The sequence below is a fragment of the Arvicanthis niloticus genome, chromosome 15 (assembly GCF_011762505.2).
Source record: "Arvicanthis niloticus isolate mArvNil1 chromosome 15, mArvNil1.pat.X, whole genome shotgun sequence".
Taxonomy (NCBI): domain Eukaryota; kingdom Metazoa; phylum Chordata; class Mammalia; order Rodentia; family Muridae; genus Arvicanthis; species Arvicanthis niloticus.
In genome coordinates, this window is record NC_047672.1 from 39,126,405 (window position 1) to 39,147,790 (window position 21,386).

The 21,386-nt window shown below is 38.2% G+C and overlaps 1 protein-coding gene across 8 annotated transcripts in view; it reads left to right on the top strand.

Annotated features, from left to right (window-relative positions):
- The window catches only part of Cadps2 (calcium dependent secretion activator 2), a 499,527-nt gene that overhangs the window by 476,117 nt on the left and 2,024 nt on the right, over nt 1–21,386 (top strand). For all 8 annotated transcript variants that reach the window (XM_076913647.1, XM_076913648.1, XM_076913651.1 and 5 more), the window contains one exon: nt 16,914–17,018. In XM_076913647.1, coding sequence (XP_076769762.1) covers nt 16,914–17,018 — 105 coding nt within the window. The remainder of the gene's footprint in view (nt 1–16,913; nt 17,019–21,386) is intronic.

Genomic DNA, 21,386 nt, shown 5'->3' on the forward strand with positions numbered 1-21,386 from the left:
TTGAAAGGTAAAGTAGAATGTGTAGCTTAAGCAACAGCATTACTGAGAGACATTATATAATTATTGGAAATCTACTTGGCTGGAGCTTAAAATAATATTGTTAGGTGTCAAGAAACAGTTGAAAATAATGACCCAAAATGCACTGTTAACAACCATAGCCTATTACAGATAAAAGATTGAAGAGAACAATAGTAGTCTGGCAGAGTGGCAAACTTTCACTCTTCCAATTATACTACTTCCTATAAAAGAAAGCAAGTGGAACCCTCCAAGTTCAGGTGCAGATCAACACACAGACACACACACATTGTGATGTGTTAACTTGGAGTGGTCTTATCCAACTTGGTAAAATGCCAGGGGCTCCAATTATGATCATCTAATATAAGGCCCAACACTTAAAGAATAATGATAGCCTTTTACCCGAATGAAATTCACTTTGTTTAGAAATATGCCAACACTATCCTATGTTAAAAAAAAGTATTAGTCTGCAAGACCTACATTCATTTAAATGTGTCTCTGACACTTAAAAAAATATATATATGTTATAGTACCTAGTCTTCTTTCTAGATGGTGCCCTAACCATGAGAAAGGCTATCAAAGGATTTGTGGAACTTGCCGCACTTTTTAAGATATCCTTGGCCTCTAATACTTTTTCATCAGGTAAACATCTTAATTGCCCCTAATTCATAGTGAAATGTCCCAGAGCTCAATTTAAACAATGGTACCACTGACTAAGGCACAAGGATGGCGGTTTGTGCCTATGGTTCTGGGACACCTAGGAATGAGAACAGCAGCAAACTCGACGATTCCTGCATGGCCATATACTGTGTTGGACCGTGTGACCTGTCTGTGCTGCTGCTATCCCTGTCCCGACTCCGTAGACAAGCAGTTTTGTTTCTTGACTTAAACATATGAAAAATGGAAATGGTTTAAGTATGTATTAGCCCTAAACACATAAGTATTATCAATTTAGACGTTTATAATCTTGAAGTACCAAAAATTCAAAGTGCCCTCTAAAGGTCAAAAACTATTAGTACAAACAGTATGCTGCTTTTTTTTTTTTTTTTTTTTTTTTTTTTTTTTTTTTTTTTTTTTTTTTTATCCTGTAAGTGCTTAAACTTCTAGAACACTTTCTGCTTAGAAGAGAAACATCTTCTGCAGAATATAAATAAATGGCAGGACTGTGCTAGTAACAAACAAAACTGAGTTTAAGATACATCTCTAATTCAGGGCTGGGGAAATGGTTACGTTGGTTCAGTGCCTCGCAAACATGAGTACCCAAGTTCAAATCCCAGCACAAATGGTGAGCACCTTTGATCTTGGTGCTGTAGAGGTAGAGACAGGACAACCTCTGGGGCTTGCTGACCAGCTATCCAGCCATCTAACTGAATCCACAAACTCCAGGCTCAGTTAAAAAAAAAAAAAAAAAAAAAAAAAAAAAAAAACTCACAAAATATAAGGGCTGGCAAGATGGCTGAGTGGGTAAAAGCACTTGATCACAAGCATGACAACCTGAATTCTGTCCCTGGAACCCACATGGAAAGGCAGAACTGACTCCAGCAAGTTGCCCTCTGACTTCCATGTGCTCACCATGTGGACAGAAAAACAGTCACACACACACACACACACACACACACACACACACACACACACACACACATCCACACATCCCTTATCTCTTCAAGCTTTCAGAATAATTTTACCATTTTTATTTCTCCAACTAGATGCTTCCAACACTGTGGGTGATGTGCTATTATCCTCTTACATCTTTATTTTGGAATTAAAGGGTCTTCTAGTCAGAGAAAATAAATGATTTTGGTTTTGGTGTCTTCAAACTCTGAACTTGTGTCTCTTTGCAAAATGCTTTCATGAAATCCTGTGTTTCATACCTCAGACTTAACAAAATTTGAAATAATAAAGTCATGTTCTGTGACAAGGACTCTACTGGGATTCCAGAAATCTGAGTTCCAACCACAGTTCTGCCAGTAATTGTGTTGGTGATTTTCAGACTTCTGCATAATAGTTTAGTTAGAAGGGACAAACTGAAAATCATCCAAATTTTCAAATCACTTCTGAAAACCAGATTCTCAGTCCAATGATGGTTTGTGTTTTTAATTTGGCGTTGGTGGTAGAAATCACTTGGTTGGCTGCATCGGGAGTCTTCTGCAACAGGGTGACAATTTTTCATCCTTTTCTGTTAATCAGATGAAAGCAAAGTGTCCTAGCTGAAATGCAATAGCAAGTGCAGTGGATAAGTAGAAAAGAGAGTCTATATTAAAGAACAGCTCTGGGTCAGTAAGGTGGCTCAGTGGGTCAGATAAAGGTGCCTACCTCCAAACCAGACAACCAGAATTCAGTTCCTGGGAGCCACATGGTAGACAGAGAGAACTGGCTCCCATGAGTTGTACTTTACTACACATGTTGGCTGTGGCACTGATACATGCACACACACACACACACACACACACCTCATGGTCTGGCAATCCATGTTTAATGCTGCCTATGATTCTTCCTAGGCAGAGTGTCTACTCACTTTACCAGGCTTCAAGGCATGGAGCACAAGCCACAAGTGCCTCTGTATGATGAGAGAGCATGGAACATGCATGGAGAATACTAGTTCTCTCAGTTGAGTAGTACAGAAATCAAGACCGACATCCCCCAGTAAAAGCCACTAGGATACTCTCTGCTTTAGTTTCCTACTAGAGTTGAGGGAGAAGAGTCACCAAAGCACATCTTATTTTCCAGGACCCCAACACTACCCAGTTCTCTAAACCTTTGTGTGTTTATTGGACATGCCCAACTGGAATCCCCTGAACAACCTCGTTTTAGTTTTCATGTTGCTGAAGGCACACCAGGGTGCAGTATCTAATTGGCAAATCATGCAGATTAAGCATTCTCTTGTGTTATAAACTGATTAACTACTTAATTGTTGAGGAGATTCATCTCTTTGCAATTTTTATTAAAACATTGTTGTGATGTCTTATAAAAATTAAATGAAGTTCTTTAAATGATAGCTAATCAGTCATACTCATCTAAACAGGTTTATAAAGGATTAACCTCCAAAAGCATGGCATGGAAAGAATTTTCCCTAGTTCAACAACAAGAAAACAACAAACCTCAGTTAAACATTTTGAGCCAAACTAATTTTACTATATAAATGGTTCGGTAACCTATCAGTGGTATCATAAAAAGCAAAACATGAAAATAACACAAGGAAATCTGATTTCCAAATGAGATTAATTTTATTCCTATTGTTCATAGTCTCTTGTCTCTGGACTTCTAAATAAGGGAGGAGGAGACACGCTCAGGATGTTTTTATCCAGACTCTCACACCATTGCCTAAATGTGTTGGTACAAGAGTTTATGCTCAGTAACATCAGTAATACTGCTCCGAACTTACTTAAAGATTCAACTTGTCACTACGTGAATGTCCCCAAAACAATTTAAATCAGCAAAGCATAGATAAGAGTGACTCCTGAACTGGGTGTGATGATACATACTTGTAATTTCAGCCCTCACAAGGCTGAAGCAGGGGATCTAAAGTTCAAGGCTACTATGGGATGGATGGATAGATAGATAGATAGATAGATAGATAGATAGATAGATAGATAGATAGATAGACAGATACATTATAGATGATGGATAGGTAAGTAGGTAGGTAGGTAGATAAATACATAGATACACAGATGCATAGATACAAAGATTATAGATGATGGAAAGGTAAACAGAAACATACATACATTTGTACATAGATACATAGAGATACATAGATATATGCATAGATACATAGATCTTCTATATATACATGGCAAGACCCGAGAGAGAGAGAGAGAGAGAGAGAGAGAGAGAGAGAGAGAGAGAGAGAGAAAGAAAGAAACACTGCCCAGTAGATAAAACTTCCATTCCATGATACCTTTGGTCAGGTATATTCAGAATTGACAGTACACATTTGAAACCATTATCTTTTGGTTAGGGCTTTTTCTTCCTATAAGGACACTTAATAAAGAGTCTGGGGTGAGACTGAATCCAATGAAAACTGTCTCTGTCTGCTCACATCCATTCTCTTACTAAAGATCTCCTATGTGTGAATGTCAATTTAAAAATAGCAGCTTCCCTCATTCAGTGATCTTTTGCCTTGAAATTACTGGGCAGTTGTAGTCTACCTCAGTCAACAGATCTCTATTGGCAAAGATCATCCTCGCTGTTCTGTTTACTCTGAAAAAAAAAAGTAGACCAATGTAAAGCCTTCTGTCTTGGCCCATTATGGCTGACCAGGAGTTTCCTAACAATACTCCAAAATTAAGCACTCCATGGCCCCTGTGTCATAACCGCTCCCCTTCTCCTCAGCAGAGAGGACGCTAATTGCCAAGTGCAGCGGGGTTGTTGAGGATCTCCGGAGAAATTTATTTCTATGATTATGCTGTTCATCTTTTTCCTGCCTCACTGTGTGCCAGAGGTAGATTTTAAAACTGTGTTGTCTGGATTCTGTAAGCAGTCTCTTGCTCTTGTCAGCTACTGCAACTATGTGTTTCCCAGAGGTTGTTCTGTCCTTTCCGCCTTGTTTTGCCTATTGTATTTGAACACTGACACTGTTTGAACACTTTAAAGGTGCTTTTAAGGTCTCCTTGGCCTCCATAAATATGGCTCAGAGCCTGCTTCTGACCACTCCCCCCCCAACCCCCAGAATTCGTTGTGCTTTAAAAGGCTTTCTCACATTGCAGCAGTATTCTTCACTTGTGCGAATAATCCTCATTTTAATGTTATTATTTGTAAGTGTAAGAATTTATTGAAAAAGCATCCACTTTTGATGTACAGTGTATGCCAAAATAGCTTTGGCAAGCCCGGGCACTGTTCAGGGAGGCCAAAGGCCCTCATTTGAATCTAAGCTGCAGCTGAATTCAAACCAGGGAAACTTGAGATAAGCGTGCCTAATTGCCTATGAGAAACTCAACAAGGGGAAAAAAATGTAGCTTGTTGATCTTATTTCTTTGATAATTCAAAAGAATCTTCAGGACATACGTGGACTCCTTAAACTTCAGTTCTTGAAATGTGATCAGGGTCCACAGTTGTCACTTGGCACATGCCCAGAAACACACATCTTTGCATGAGGCACCTGGACATCTGCAGCGGCACTGGTAGAATCAGCTAATTAACAGCAGAGGCTTAAACAGGCACCTCATCTGGCAGTACAGTTAGTTGCCTGATGGCGCTCAGCAGGGTTTGGTAGTGCTTTTTATTTTTCTATCCTAATGGTCTGCCGCCCGCCTAATTTTACTTATTGTCAGTCACTACTTACCGCAGCTTGGGGCCCTCCCAGGAGGCTAAATTATTATCAAAGGATTAGGGCCATGTAGCCTTGCAGTTCTGACATTTCTGATTACTCGTCTATGCCAGAACACTAATTAGCTGTGACTAATTAAGAAAAATGCCCCTGCCATAGAAAACCATTTAAAAGGACCGAGAAGGAGAAAAGCAATTCAAAAGCTGAGCAGTACATCGGCTTGCCCGATGCTCCTTAGATTTCTACCAGAGCCTGAACTCACCTTTAATTGTGCTCGGAGTTTGGAGGGGAGGGGGCACTTGCAAACTGATGGGAGATTTTTTTTTTTTTTTTTTGCCTGCATAAGGAAAAAAAAAAAAGGAAAGAAATGTTGCTGATACCTTAGGATGGATCAGCAGTTCTAGGACTGCCTTGGACAAACAGAAGGTGACAAGATTTTCACGTCGAAGAAATGTTTCTAAACACCACACCCACCGCTTGCAGAATTATACATCTCTAGCCCACGTTGAAGCGGCCGACAGAGCCTTGATGGGTTGCTGCTCAAGACATTAAAGCAGTGTTGAGTTTACGCACCAGTGAGGGATGGGTAGTAAGCCGTATGTGGAACCATACTAAAGTAACTTAGTGTTGGCTTCCTGCTTCTATCACCTTAGGCTTGTCTGGAGGGTCAGACTTACTTGCATGTAGAGTCTGGTACATACTGGCTCCTGACAGCTCCTTTGGCATGCCTGCACAGCATCTGGCCACTAGTGGCTTATTACTGAAATGCCCCAGCTCCCCTAAGACCAGTATCTCTACCAATTGACCAGTGCAGTGATTGCAGAGAACTGATAACTACTCTCCTTCCTTTCAATTCTAACTTCATAAGCAGATAACACACATGGCTTCAAGGCCAGTTTCTGTAGTAGCGTTTTGGACTCTCTCTGTGGGTCAGTTCCCTCACATGTCCCCCTGCAGCCCCCTCTGCAGGGTTGGCATCATTCACCAGTGGGCTCAGCGGTGTCAGCTGGGTTGCCAATATCAACTAAATCCAAGTTTGAAAATAAAAATCTGTGAGACAAAGTAACCTTTTTGGCAAAAAATCATCATTCAGTCTAGTTATTGAATGGTGTTTCAGAAAGCTAATTTTAAGAATGACTTGTAAGCATGCTTGTAAACAGTTAACTTACCAAGAGTCTATATTTCCTGATCTCAACCCATTACTAGAAAAGGTCAAAATCTAAATTTTGCTATCTTAATGTAGGCAACTCACTTGGTTTTAAAAGGAAAGTTCCAACATTCACATCTTCCAAATTCTTCATGCTGCCTTTTAAACTTCCCCTTTCCTCTCACTGGAGAACAAAAAGCAGGGACCAGCGTCCTCTAAGCAATAATCCTTCCTATGCATGAAGACTGTTATTAAGGCACCTGTCATAGATGTCTACTCCTGGAAAAATAATCCTTATTTGTTTAACTTCTCATCACAGGCCCCTTTCCTAGCCCTTTAATCATTGTCATAGCTATGCTTTGAAATTTCTCAAGGTGTTTGCTGTCATGCTTAGAGTGGAGATAATATGCAGTATCTGAATGTGGCCGGACAGGATTCCTTCAAACCTTATTCCTACATATGCACTCTACACAGCTCTCCCATATGTACACGGTACCATCTCCTTGAACTTACTTCTACTACTATAGTTCTTTCTGTTGACTTTCCTCTTAGCCTCTCCTTATCCGCCCTGGTTGCTTGGTATAGAATACTCCCTAAGATGTATATTGTGCACACAGAGAATGTAGAAGACAAATCTATTGCATAATTCAAGAGCTGTGTGTAAAGAAGGGTGGCGAACATTGCGAATGAAACGTTAGATGCTAACCTAGTCACACGTAGTTGGATTCTAACTAGAAGATGCTCCAACCTCTCTTTTTACACGCTGTTTTTATGTAGCCTACCTTTATTGATCACCTCTAAAAATCATGCTGTGCAAACAGCTGGAAGCCTGATGCTAACCAGGTACCTGCCCTAAACGAGTTTATAGTTTAAGAGCACACAGATTTTCATGAGAAGTAGTTAATTTCCTTATTGAATGTTTTACTGTTTCATAAATATATATTCACAGATATATTTACAGATAGAAATACAATGCAGGACAAAGTTGGGTAGCTATCCAATCTACCAAATAGTAGTGATTTCTCTGTGTTTCAAGTAGATGATGAGGAAACTGCCACAGATTTAGTTCCAATATAGTTCATACCTGGACTGAGTGTTTCTCCACCAACTGAAGAGACCAAAAACTCACACCATGGTCTCCCTTCTCTACCCTCCCTGGGTTCTTTGCTCAAACTCCAGGAGAGCACTCATGCATCCTCAAAGAGAAAGTCACACTTCCACCGCACCAGAAACAGCTCACAAAGTCATCAGGTATAGACATTTCCCAGACGTGTTGCTTTTCCAACTCCATCTTCAGAGATGCCCCGGAGCCTCAGACAACTAGAAGAGCAGGTCTCAAGATACCTGTACGCATGCTGCAGAGACAGTGTAATACTTGGCTGACAGTCTTAAAGCCAGTCTAAAGCTGAACACATCTTAACCAAGCAGTGTTAATGTAACTCCATGTAGGAGTGCACATGGAAATTGTTTTAGTTTGTAATACTTCCCCTTCATCATCAGCTAACATGAAGTGACTGTCACCATTTAAGCTGCATTTTAGTACTATGTACCATTTCTTTAAATGAGTACAATTATCTCTTTGATAACTCCAACAACTTTAATACCTGTTGGATTTTTGCAGTGCAAGGGTCAAATGCAGGGCCTCACACATGCAGAATGAGCCCTCTACCAATGGAGCAATTTAATAGGTCCCTATTAAATTCTTTTTCTATTAATAAAACATGATTCAAAACAGCAGTGACTGATGCACAATGTCATTTTTCTATAGAAAAGCCTTACTACTGTTTTGTATATACAAATATCATTTTATATTTCCAAGTAGGAAAGAAGAATCCGCCAACAAATTTGTAATGTATGCTATGTTCCAAACACTCTGCCGGGGCTAAAGATAGCAATAGAAGTAAGGTTCTGTGAATGCTTTGGGGCTGCTCATACCCTGTAATAGACTTGTAACAGATTGTGTAATTTATTATTATTATTATTATTATTATTATTATTATTATTATTATTATCATCATTATTATTAACACCTGGGTAGGATATAAGAAGCATAAATTAGGAGAGAAAGAGAATACCCAATATTCCCTGAATACCCAATATTCATCTTTAGGGTAGATATTCACAGGTATATTTACAGATAGAAACACAATGCAGGACAAAATTGAGAATTTTCATAGCAGACAATGATGATCTTTAATACTAAAATGAATACATATAGCCAGGAAGATGGAGTTGGTAATCCAGTTCCAGTCCAATGGTGTTGGCAAGCTGAGAAACCAAAGGCACAGAGAAACCCAACATAAGGCAGAGCCATTGGTTCCGTGGTTTGCTGCACACCCCCTGTGGGAATGCACCAAGACAGAAGCATAAAGGCAGCCACTTACTCCACTCCCTGTGTACTTTGAAGACTGGATTTTGGAATGTTTCACTTAGATCTTCTCTTGAAATGAGATTGTACCTTTTAGTAGCAATTCCTGAAGATTATCCTTCTTTAGGTCTTACGTTATTGATTTAAAATATAGACTAAAATTTTATATACAGTGTGTAAACTGTCATCCAGCCAGAAAAGAAAATGGCTATAGTACCCAAGAATATCATTCTTAAATGATTTCTGTGTGCTGGACTGTTACAGACACTATTATGACTAAATAACATACTGATTTCTGCCAAACCATTTATTTGTTTGGTGCAAATAGTAACCGAACCAGTGTGGCTCCCATCACTGGGTCCTAGGCAGAGAAGACTGGAATAACTAATTCTTACATAATAATAACTAGCCTTTTAGCATCAGGAGAGCTACAAAATAAACACACAGAGGCAGCTGCCTACTCTAAGATAGTAAATAATATAAAACAATATTGATTTTGATACCCTTTATGTAGTGTAGAGAGGCTTTTAGGTGGCATTGGAATGAAGAGGTTCTGGGATTAATTATAGAGCAGTTAGCTAAACAGAGCCTCTGCACCTGCCAATGTGTGGAGCTGGTCCTCTGCTCTGAGCTGAAGAGGACCTAATTCAGAACTTCCTCACCTATAGTCTTCACAAATATTTAAAAGGAGGGACTCTGGCACCCCAATGACAGAGAAGTTTGTTTCTGCATTCAGAAAGTGTCTAGTAGATGCCAGCACTCCCTGGTGGCACATTTTACCTTTTTCTTCCTTAAATAAACCTGGCACATGGAAGGTCAGGAGTTCAAGGTCACCCTCAACTGTATATGGAGTTCAAGGCCATCCTAAACTTCATGAGGACCATTGTCTAAATAAATAAAGTAGCAAAGGAAAGACTTATCATTTTCAGAACAACTGTTATGTCATACTTAAAACAAAAAAAAAATCCCTCTGATTATAAAACATCAAATAGTGTATAGCATCTGTTCTGTGTTTAAGAAACAAACAGAACATGCAGAAAGTCACATGTATAGAGTTCTCCTATGCAGACCTTTTTTCTGTTTACTGTTTTGTTACACTTTTTTAAAAAAATGGGCTATTGGGTTTTTTAGGGTTTTTTTTTTTTTTTTTTTTTTTTTTTGTATTTGTAAATGTTAGGCAATAGGGCAAATAAAATAAAATAAAATAAAATAAAATAAAATAAAATAAAACTTTGCAAGGGAAGATTATCCGAGAGTTTTCTAACAGTCATTTGATTATCCTAAGGGCATATGGTTCTTCAGAGACTTTCCTTACATTGCACATTACATTAGCAGATTTGTAGATATGGTTGTGTGGATCTGGGAGTGTGGATCTCTTCAACTTGCAATAAACTGGTGAACATCTTTGAAATCGTTGAGAACCCCTTATATCTGTGGACAGTACTGTGTCATGAACGCAGCCACCAGGAATTCAAGGGGGTTGTTTTCTTACTTTTATAATAGAAGCTTCACATTGCCTTAAAGAATTTGAATTTTTTTTTTTTTTTTTTTTTTTTTTTTTTTGTTAACAGTACAGAAAGCTGGCTTGTTTTCAAAACAGAAATGCAGTAACAATTATAAACTTAGACTTTGGAGCCGAAATGTAAATTAAAAATCTTATAGCATATATAGCTCTGAATAAGTAAATTATTTAATCTAAATCCAGTTTCCTACTTAATTAATATGTAAATATGCAAAATTGTTAATAACATCTTCTTCATCGATGTTAACAGTTGACCGTAGTTCATTTTACTTGTACTTCATATAAGAAGTGTTCCATGACTTTATAATCAGAATTATAATAATAGTACAAGGCTAGAAAAGTAGTTCACATAATAAAGTGCTTGCCTAGCATGCACAAAGCTCTGGATTTGACCCCCAGCACTATGGTGGCACAGTTTATAATTGTAGCACTCAGGAGGTATAGAAGGGAGAATCAGAAGCTCAAGTTTACCTGTGGCTACATAGCGACCTCAAGGCCACCCTACAGAAGACCATGTCTCAAAACAATTAATAGTATTAAAATAATAGTAATGAAAGTGATAATCCAGACTTCTATAGCCCTACTCACTGAATGCTATATACCCTATAAGATTGTTTCCTTCTTGTGTATTTTATTAAGAGAGAAAAATGAATTAAAAACAAAACAACAAATAATAGAAAGCGCTAGAACTCAAAACTTTCTCGTTCCTTTATTGTGAAAGAATAAATTAATATCTAGGCAGTGTCAAAAAAATAAATAAATAAAACCTGAAAGAATGAGAATTTGATAATTTGACTTTTTCTTTCAGTTTACTCTTCGTGCCTTTTCCTGAAACAATCAATCTGATTTCACAATATTTTTTTTTTCCATTGTTGGGACTAGAATGCAGGGTCTCAAGCATGCTAAGCGCGTGTTCTACCTTGAACTGTAGTGCCCAGCCCCCAGATGACCAGCATCTCTACAGAGCTACTGTGTTAGATTAGTTTATATAATCTGGACCTCCTCAGATGGGTAAAGAAACTGAGGCACTGACAGTTCATCAGGCCAGCTCACTTGAGCAAATAGATAAACGGGATTGCACTGTGTTTCTTCTGCTCTCCTTCCCAGAGACTGTTTCTCCTCTAGTGCATGAACACAAACCCTCAGCTACGATGGCCAGGAGACACTCTGTACTCTGGACCATCTCTGTGCCTAATTGACAGCGTTGTCATGTGTCAGTTGGGTAGAACACATCCTCTGTTTTCAGTTGTAATACGTTGGTTTTGGTTTTCGTTAAATACAGCCCTTCATCCTTTTCCAAGCTAACACACATCTGTAAATGGCCTTGCTTGAGATTTAAAATCCTGTTTGGGGATCTGTTCTGTGAATCTGGATACTATAGTTTCGGTGGGATGCCTTGAATTGGGGGTGGGGACGGCATTAGTGTATCAAATTTACATTAATATTACATTTGCATTTGAGTGTTTAGACATGGAAAGTGAGTGAAATAGAACCATAATTTAGTCATTAAGTAGATGGGCTGCTGGCAGAAGTAACAATGGATAGCCAATAGAGCGTGCATGTTTTCAGTGTGCAGCTAAAACTGTAGGACACCAGGGTTTATAAATTTTTGTTTCTCTAATAGAGCCGCTAAGTGGTCCTAGAGGGTGGTTTATAGTTCTCACTCATACCAAAGACTTCAACATTTGAAAAAAAAAAATTAATTTAATCGAGCTACTGGATTTTAAGGTTTACATTCCCTAAAATGAGATTTAGTAGGGTTTATTCCATTTCAAGCAAGTGACTGAGCTCTTTAAAACAGCTTCTCTTGAATAAATGAAGAAACACTGCTCACACTCAGGCAGGGAATCTAGCCATTCTGCACCACCTTAGTACCCTGAAAGGTGTTGGTTCTTCCTCCTTTCTTCCTCCTCCTCCTTTTTTTTTCTTCCTTCCTCCTCCCTTCCTTTCTTCTTTCTTTCTTCTTTCCTCCTTCCTTCCTCCTTCCTACTTCCTTCCTCCCTCTTTCCCCCTCCCTTTCTCCTTCTTACTCTATGCTCTTTTCTTCCTCATTTTTCCCTCCTTCCTTCCTTCTTTTTTTCCTTTCTCTTTTTTTTTTTTAAGCTATTGAGACAAGCATAGCTGGAGAAGGATGGAAATATACCACCTAGTTGTGCCAATCCGTAATCAATAGAAATCTAAACACTTAAGCAGAAAACACATCCGCAGATCTATGGCCATGCGAAGCGGCTATTTTTGCTTTGCCATCATCATCAGAAGCTACATTCTGCCAGAATTCATTTGCTTGAAGCAGCCTCAATATATAACCCCTATGGGGTCTTGTGATTCAGATTTAGGAATATCAGCCACAGAGGGGCCGGAGGCATTGTGCATTAGTATGTATTGAGACCTCGTTCCAGGTGGCAAGCAGCTGGACTTTTGAAAAATAAAACTTCCAAAATAAATGTGAAGTGCTTGTTCCCAGGCTATAAGTGTTATACTTAATGGAATCATCCTCCAAATGTTATAAATGAGGCCGGGGGGGGGGGGGGTTGTGCATATTTAATATATTTGTTTTGTATCTCCTCTAGTCAACAGAATAATGACATTCCTTAACTACTTCTCTTTAACTTGCACGAAGAAAGCACGGTATGTTGCTAAATCTCTTTTCACCAGCTCTGCGGAGAAACAACTTTAATCCTTGTTAGAAAATTGCCGAGTCTGAGGCTGACAAAGAGCTCATGCTTGTTCCATTGTTAGTGCTCCCGGGCCCCAAGAGCAGAGCCCTTTACAGCTGCGTGGATCCCGCCCGGCTCAGCTGCACTATTTAGGAGCGGAGGTTTGTCAATTTCTATTGACAATGGAGAGAGATTTTCAGGGCCTGTAGCAGTGCTGACACAGTTGGGGATCAATGCCAGCCATTCAGACTGCACCCTCTTTCATTGCTTTGGTTTGTTAATTCAAGACTAAAGGTCCACGGAGGGGGTTCAGGGTGTTTAAGAAAGCTGATGAACTGCGAGCGTTTATGGCCTTGGTGTGGCAATTTCCATAGTCAGTGGCAACTCCTGGCACGGAGGGAGCTTGTGCCCTTGTTGACCCTCTTGTTATTAAAAATGCACAAGTGCTGCGCTTCTCAATATTTCCACACTCCTTCATTGTCAATGCCACCTTCTGAGCCCTTCAGCTTGTTGCTTGCTCTAAAGATCTTCTTAGATTGGGTTTGAAAACTTCACCTTAAACACTAGATTAGACTGATGTTCTGTTTTCCGTGCTCCTGTTGATTTGTTGAACCTTCCCAGGGCTGGAAAGCAAGTAGCAGCTTGATGGGGAGACGGGCTGCTAATATGATTTACCAGTCTACAGTCATGCACAATAAGTGTGAATAAATACAAGGGTCTCACAGAGTCAACCCTAGCCTTCCCTTTCCTTTTATTTTTTGCTCTAAAAGAGATATCTCAAGAAGATGAAGTGAGTGAGTGGTGCGTGCCCTTACAGGAGCTGAATGAACCACAATAGGGGGAAAAAAAAAAGGAGCTTTGCTTTTCTGTTGTTGTTGTTGTTAAAGTGGTAGACCGGTATCATGGATTGCTGTAGAGAAAAAAAATGTAAAATATACAGTTACAGTTACTGCTTTATCTCTGAGTAGACCAAAGCAAAGGGTAAACAGAAGGGAGAACACCATTCCCTGGGCTTCAGCTGGGCTTCAGCATAGGCGGCTGCTGCACCTTCCCGTGAGTCCCTGAAGCAAAAAGCAAATAGTCACATAACTTACTTTTTATAATTTTATAAAAGTTATAAAAATGATAAATGAAAAGGATTTATTTTTGTCTAGCATCTAACATTCTGACTCTGCTGCGTGTTCACCGTCTCAAGTTTTTGGTTTTTCTTTTGTTTTGCTTTGCTTTGTTTTTCCTTTGTTTCATACAAAAGCTTGCTTGGGTTTGATTTTGGTGTGGCAAAGGACGCTTCCCCCCATTTTGGACTGTTCTCAAAAACGAAAAAAAAAAAATGGGAATGGTGGTCTATTGTATTGTTACCCCTCAGAAAAGATGTATTCACTCCAGTACCAGAAGTATCAAACTGCAAGAAGTTTCTGTTTGGTGGCTTTGTTGGGGTGGGATGAGAGAGAATTCCAGTTTCCTCCCAGGTGGGAAAGTTGCAGTGGAGTTATCATTAGCGTGCTCTTCCATGGCCTCCTTGGCTAAACCCTGAGCCCTAAGCCACTGCTATTCCTAGCCATTCCCTCAGTTTAGCGAGGATTATTCTCCAGTTGCCTCTTAAGTTAAACCGACAGCATACATTCTGAACAGATAGGATAACGTCTCTGAGATACTTTGCTTCTGGGTGGACATGTTTGCCTCTAAAGGAAGATGAGGGAAAACGGCTTAACCTTTTCCTTAGCTGCCACCCTGTCCCTCTCTATTGGTCTCATCCCAGTTACATTATTTTTATTCCCAAGCTGGTTTTCTTTTAATTTATAATTTGGGTACTGTGTTAGAAGTATTAGATTATTAATGATGTCTGTGTTCTATTAAATGTGTTTTCCATTGTCGTGAGCACCGTTTATACAGGATGGGAAATTAAGTGAAACTAATTTGTAAGTACATATACACACTAACGTATTAACTGCTGCGTTGTGCGAGCCTCTAGATGCTCTATATATTTCCTCTCCTCCAACAGGAAAAAGAAAATTTCTATCCCATACAAAGAGTAGGATTTTTTTTTAAGTTTAGTCCATTTTGACAGCATTTTATGTTCCAAAATATCTGTTCAGTGTGGCATAGGAGTAGGGTCTTAGTGCTGTATGGTAATTCAGTATTACCAAGCATACCCAAGTATTCAACTACATTAAAATATAAGCAACTAAGGCCAAGTAATTTGGGCCTTAAAAAAGTGAATGTCGAATTAATGTCAGAAATCAAAGGTAGCATGCAGCCATAAGAGATTTTGAGACTTCACCTACCAGTTGAAGCACTGTATTAACTAGTAATATAAGAATTTACGAGTGTGGGTATCTCATTTTATAAAACTTTTTAGTACCATTTTGACAGTACTAAAACAGTAAACAAAGTATTTATTAAGAAAAAAATGGATATTTAAATCTCCATCTACTCTGAAATGTAAAACATGGCGTTTTCAGTAATCTGCCTGGTCATATTTAGTAAATCAGCTCATTTTAATTTGCTTGTCAATTTTAAGCCTGCATATTCAATAGAGTAACAAATTAATAGAAATAAAGTGTGTAATTCATTTCGTACTTAAACTACCATTTTGACTCTGTTACATCATGTCACCACTAAATCATCAATAAATCCAGGTCTGGATGAATTTTAGAATTGTAGAACTTATAATTTCTTAGAAGTTAAATTTTTTACTTTTATTATATGGAGAAAAATAAGATTTTTTTAAAATCTATGTTTGGATACCTAAAAACAGGTACATATGTGGTATGTTATCATATTTATGTATACAAGCAGCATGCACACACACACACACACACACACACACACACACACACAAACTCTTTCAAAACACTTCTCTCATTTCGTAAATGCCAAATCAATGTTGATATTTCTGTTACCCAATGAGTGGCAGCGTTATTACACCATTAGCAACACCTGGCTCTGTCACATAATCACCGAATCTCTTAAAATGTCACAATTAATATCAGACGCCCTTTCTGAAAACAGGAGACCAAAAAAAACAATCTTCTTATGTTTTTTTTTTTTCCTGCTCAGTGTGTATTATATTTTACAGAGCAGGAAATTGCTGCCAAAGAATTTCAGAGTTTTTTTTCCCCCTCAATAGAGTTGTAATAAATAGAAAAAAAAAAAAAAGATGAAGCCTCTAAGACTTCTTGCAAAGCAATGTAGATCTTTTCCTTTCACGATCTGGGTGACAATGTATGCTTTGTGATTCTTACTGCATACAAGAACTCTATCTTGACAAGGCTCCTTCCTGTGATCTCAATAAATCTTGATTTAAGTAGTGTAAAACTTCTTGGCAATTGCTTCATAGGATTTATACAAAAGCATGATGGACCACCATTTAGTAAGCTGTGGATACGTTTTGCTGTCTTTCAAAATGTTATGTCTAGGCATTGACATCATGACCAGGTTCTAATACTCCTAACTGTCTGCATTTTTCATAGCATGAAGACCAATAGGAAATTTTCCTTTGAAAATTATTTACCTGGTGGGTTTTTGTTATTGTTGTTTTGTGGTTTTTTTTTTTTTTTTTTTTTTTTTTGGTTTTCCCCTGCAGCTTGGCTGTCCATTCAGTCCCATAATATGTATTTAGTACCCATTGTTACTTACAAATTGCAAAGCAAGCTACTAGGCTGCAAAGTGCAAAGCACATGATTTCCCATGAATATGTTACAGCTAAACACTGTAATGCTAATTCATATAAAGAACAGCCCAGGTCAGCTCAGCAGATTTGCCAGCAAAACATGCAATTCTGTTAACAGGAAATTATAGCATTATTGACTTCAAGTGCTGATCTGTGGTCATTTCAGAGTGCTTCATTACCCTCTCATTACTGAATCTGTTAAACGAGTACTGCAGAGATGCTTTTCTTTTTTGTCCTCCTCCTCCCCCAACGCCCCCCTTCTTTCCAGCAATGGTACAGCAATTCCATGAAAGTCATTTGTGTGTGGCTGGCTGACAGACTAGAGCTCCAGCTTCATATTTACCAACTGAAGACGCTCATCAAGATTGTGAAGGTAAATGAACAGTGTTGAAATGTGAATTGCCTGCCAAATCATAAAAGAATGATGCTAAGACACTGTCCCACCAAAAGGAAACAAAACAAAACAAAACAAAAACAAAATGAAGGCTGGTACATGTAAGTACTTTTAGTGAAAGACAATATACACAAATCCCCCAGGCATGTACTTGAACTTGGTAGGTCTGCAGTGATTTTACACTCATCATAAGAATAAAGTATATTTTTCATGTTTACTAGGATGATGTATTAATCATGAAGGCTTTTGAACGATACTTGACAATAAAGTAAAGGAGACACATGATTTCTCCCATGCCCTATTAGGAGATTATACACTGTCACAGCCCAGATTTTTTTTGGAACTATACCTCTTCTAGCATCTCTGTCAGAGAGCATTCAAAACTGTTAACACAGATCTTACATGCATTCAACAGAACACTTGGACTTTTGTGCTTCAAGAGAAAAAGGTATTTTATCCTATATTTTATCTTTAACAGCTGGGAACTTTAAAATAATATATCTACTCCACAAAATTTTTGTGGGGGCAAAAATTTACCTTTTCTTTTTCAAAAATCATTTTTTTTTTTGATATAGCTGAAAACAAACAGAGAATCAAGGTTTTCATGCAGAAGACCTTACATTTGGTGCTATTTATTAGTGGAGTGTGTGTGTGTGTGTTAGATAGATAGATAGATAGATAGATAGATAGATAGATAGATAGATAGATAGGCTACATATGTATGTAATGTCAGGCTTGTAAAATCACACACACACAGTTCTTCTCAGTGTGCCATTCTGACCTAAACCTATCAGTACCCCCTTTGGATTTGTCAGAACCACAGGGTCCTTTGACAGTAGCCTAAACTGGTAGGATCAGAAATTAATAAGATCCAGCAATCTTCAGATTAACAAGCCTCCAGAAGAGTCTAATACATGCTGAAGTTTTCAAAGTATCACTGCATTACATCATTAAAAGAAATTTCCATTCAAATTTAAAAACTTACCACTAAAACCGGTTTCTTGGTTCCTAGAGTCTAATTCACATATGAATTGTTTTATGCTACAGACACTCAAGTTACAAGTCAGAGCCACAGATGAATTCTGCTCCACAATCAGATTTGGGCAATCTGCCTGGAAGTAGGAACTGAACCATGTTAAAATAATAGGAATAATGATCAGTGACTAATAACAAGTAAAGTTATTGCCACACATGACATGCTGATGCTCCAGCCACACATTTCATATATATCTTCAATTTCTCATAGCAGGTATTCTATATTCTGCCAACCCTCAGTTGATAGATAGCTAATCTCTTTGGGGAAATAATGTTCTTTTTTTTTTTTTTTTTTAACTTGCCCATCATTTGTTTCATGAAAGTTTGAAAGTTATTTATTTTCTTATATTACTGCATCTTAATAAGTAAAGAGCATGTACTGCTTTTAACTTATTGATCTATGGTTTCCAAAAGTAGTCAATAATCAAAGTCTACAACATAAGGATAGTTAATAACTTATACATAGAATGTGCTAAGAGAATCTATTTTCTCATGAGTGAATTTTTTAACATGAAAGAACAATAAATAACTTTGTAAATATTACAGCACCTTTTTCATATTCCTGTAATCCAGTGTCATCTTATTTTAAGATAATCTCTTTTTATGGCCATAAATAATGAAGAATAATAAGTATGCAATTAAGTTTCATAAATGTTTGACTTTATTTTATTTTTGCTTTTTTCTGTGCTGAAGACTAAGTCTAGGACCTCATTTGTGTTAGGCACTCTTTCACTGAGCTATATCCCCAGTTCATTTTTTTGCATTTCTTACTTTGAGACATGCTATTGCTAAGTTTCCTAAGGTGACCTAGGACTCTCTCTGTCATCCAGGGATCATCCCATCTCAGCTTCCCAAATACCAAAAATGACAGACCTGTGCCACCAGCCACAGCTCATGATTAGCTCTCCAGGAGCTTTTCTGGCTTCTACATTTAATCAAGTCATAGGACTCTATTTAATCATTAAAAATATTATGTTCATAGTGAATATCAAGGGGAAGTCCAAATTAAAATTCTAATCACTTCCAACTTTGACTATAAATCAACTTAAACCAGTGTCAAACAATGATTCATCAGATCCTTAGAACTGATTTTGGTTTTGTTCATAAAAATCATTTTTACTCATAATTGTGGTTTTGGTTTTAGTAACCTATTCCACTGAGTTTCCAAGAAGGACTAAGCAGCGTCATGTAGAATTGTGAAGGCTGCTCGGTGTCCCTTCCTCCTGTCTAGATCATTTGGATTTCGCATGCCTGTTACAGCAGATCCCTGCAGTCTTAACCAGGATCCTCTCAACTTGACTAAACTCAACTCTACTTCCTCTCTCACTACCCAGAGGCATGGCCATTATTCGAAGCCCAGAAAGACCTGAGAGTGATCTGTGTGAGAGTCAACTCTGTCCATTAACAGTAGACAGAAATTGGTTCATTTGTTTTATGAAAGAAAGAAAAGAAAGGGAGGGAGGGAGGGAGGGAGGAAGGAAGGAAGGAAGGAAGGAAGGAAGGAAGGAAGGAAGGAAGGAAGGAAGGAAGGAAAGAAGGAAGGAAGGAAGGCAAATACCAGTAAGATCAGTAAGTCTGGCATAAAAACAAAATCAAAGCCTGTGAAATTATGTATGAAGGTTTAACATCAGAATGACTTCTCTGAGAAGGAGAAAGTAAGATCCCCAAATAATCGAAATGGTTGTTGATTTATGTTCTTCCTAGTGTCCATAAAACATATTAAAGCAATTAATATAAATCAGCTGCTTGTTTTGCTAGGAGAAAAGAAGCAAGCAGCACCCTGTGGCAGGTCCTTGTCATAATGAAAAGCCAGCCTCACCAATGTGGAAGTCTGAGAACATCCCAGGTGTTGGCAACATTTTTATAAATTAGAGTTTGCAAGGATCTGCACTGCACCGCACCTTCTGATTGGTATTTGCTCACAGAATAAAGAAATGGTCTTAAGTATATTTAAATTTGAAAGCCTTTGGTATTTCCAATCCATGGCTTAAGTCTATCAGGAGTAACTTACTAATAATTAAACTAAGTCTAAAGGAAGTCATTCCAACCAAACCCAAAGGGAAAACTTAGTAAATCATGTGGCACAATACACTGTATCATTATTCATCTGTAAGTGAGGAGTTTGTGTGTTGTGCTTAATATAATTTTAATCCAATTAGAAAGACAACTATAGTGTTTAATATAAATGTTTGTGGCAATAATGCCATGTATGTTAGTTATCACATTTTCTAGACAAAATTCACATTTCAGAGTTATTTCTCTGGTTTTAAATTTGAATTATGACTTTTGGTACCATAAAGCAATCTCACCTTAGTGGTACTTATGGATAACTTATGAATCAGAAGGCAGCTTATGAGTGGATCATGATAACTTTATTCCAGTTAGGGAATATGAGGGTGGTAGACTGTATGTGACTTAAGCTATTGAAATTTAAGTGGAAATAGATTTGATCATCTAAGAGAAAATACTCTCCAAATTTAAATCAGATTCGCTGTGGAGATGTGGACTCCATGCAGTGAGTGTCAGTCTTCAGCTCATTTGTAGACACTGGTGTTGGTTTTTAACATGAAGTTTATTCCTGTCAAAGTGATCAAATGAGAAAGATTACATTGTCTTCCACCCTTACATCTACATGTCACTTCTAAAACTAGAGAGGCCGTGGGCACAAGTCAAGGAAAGAGGCCAGGAGGGTAAACTGAGGCAGGTCCAGAGCCTCCATTACTGTCAGTGCTCTTGCTTTTCCCAGAAAGCTGTGGGCAGAGCTCACATGGGCTGAACCGAGGGGACTGGGACGGGCTTCCTGGCCAATGTGATAAGTGCCTTTAGTGCCATGCTTGGAGTTTGCTGGGATTGTCTGAGTGTTTTGATAGAACTGTTTTGACAATGTCTGCTGTATTGAACGGAACAAAGCTTCTCTTCATTGTGTTCCCATCTCCTTGGGTTATGATGTTGCACAATATGATACAGTATCCCTCCTGATTTAGTTTTTTCCCCCCATCTATTACTTATTTAAAAAACAAAGCAAACAAAACCTACCTGCCAGCAATCACTGAGCAAAATGGCATATTGGCATCAACTGACACTTGGGGAAATCCAATGAAGTCTGTCTGCTTCTGATTCTAAATCTAGCAAACAGCAGAATTGTGAAGGATGCTTATTTAAAATACCTTTTAAAACTCCTCCATGGAATGATGTATCTTCATGAGTTCTCGGTTTCTCCATACAAATAAGTAGATGTTCTTCTCCTACTTCCAAAGTCAATACTACTATACTATTAGGCAGTCTTATTGAGTCCTGAAAATAATCATAAGA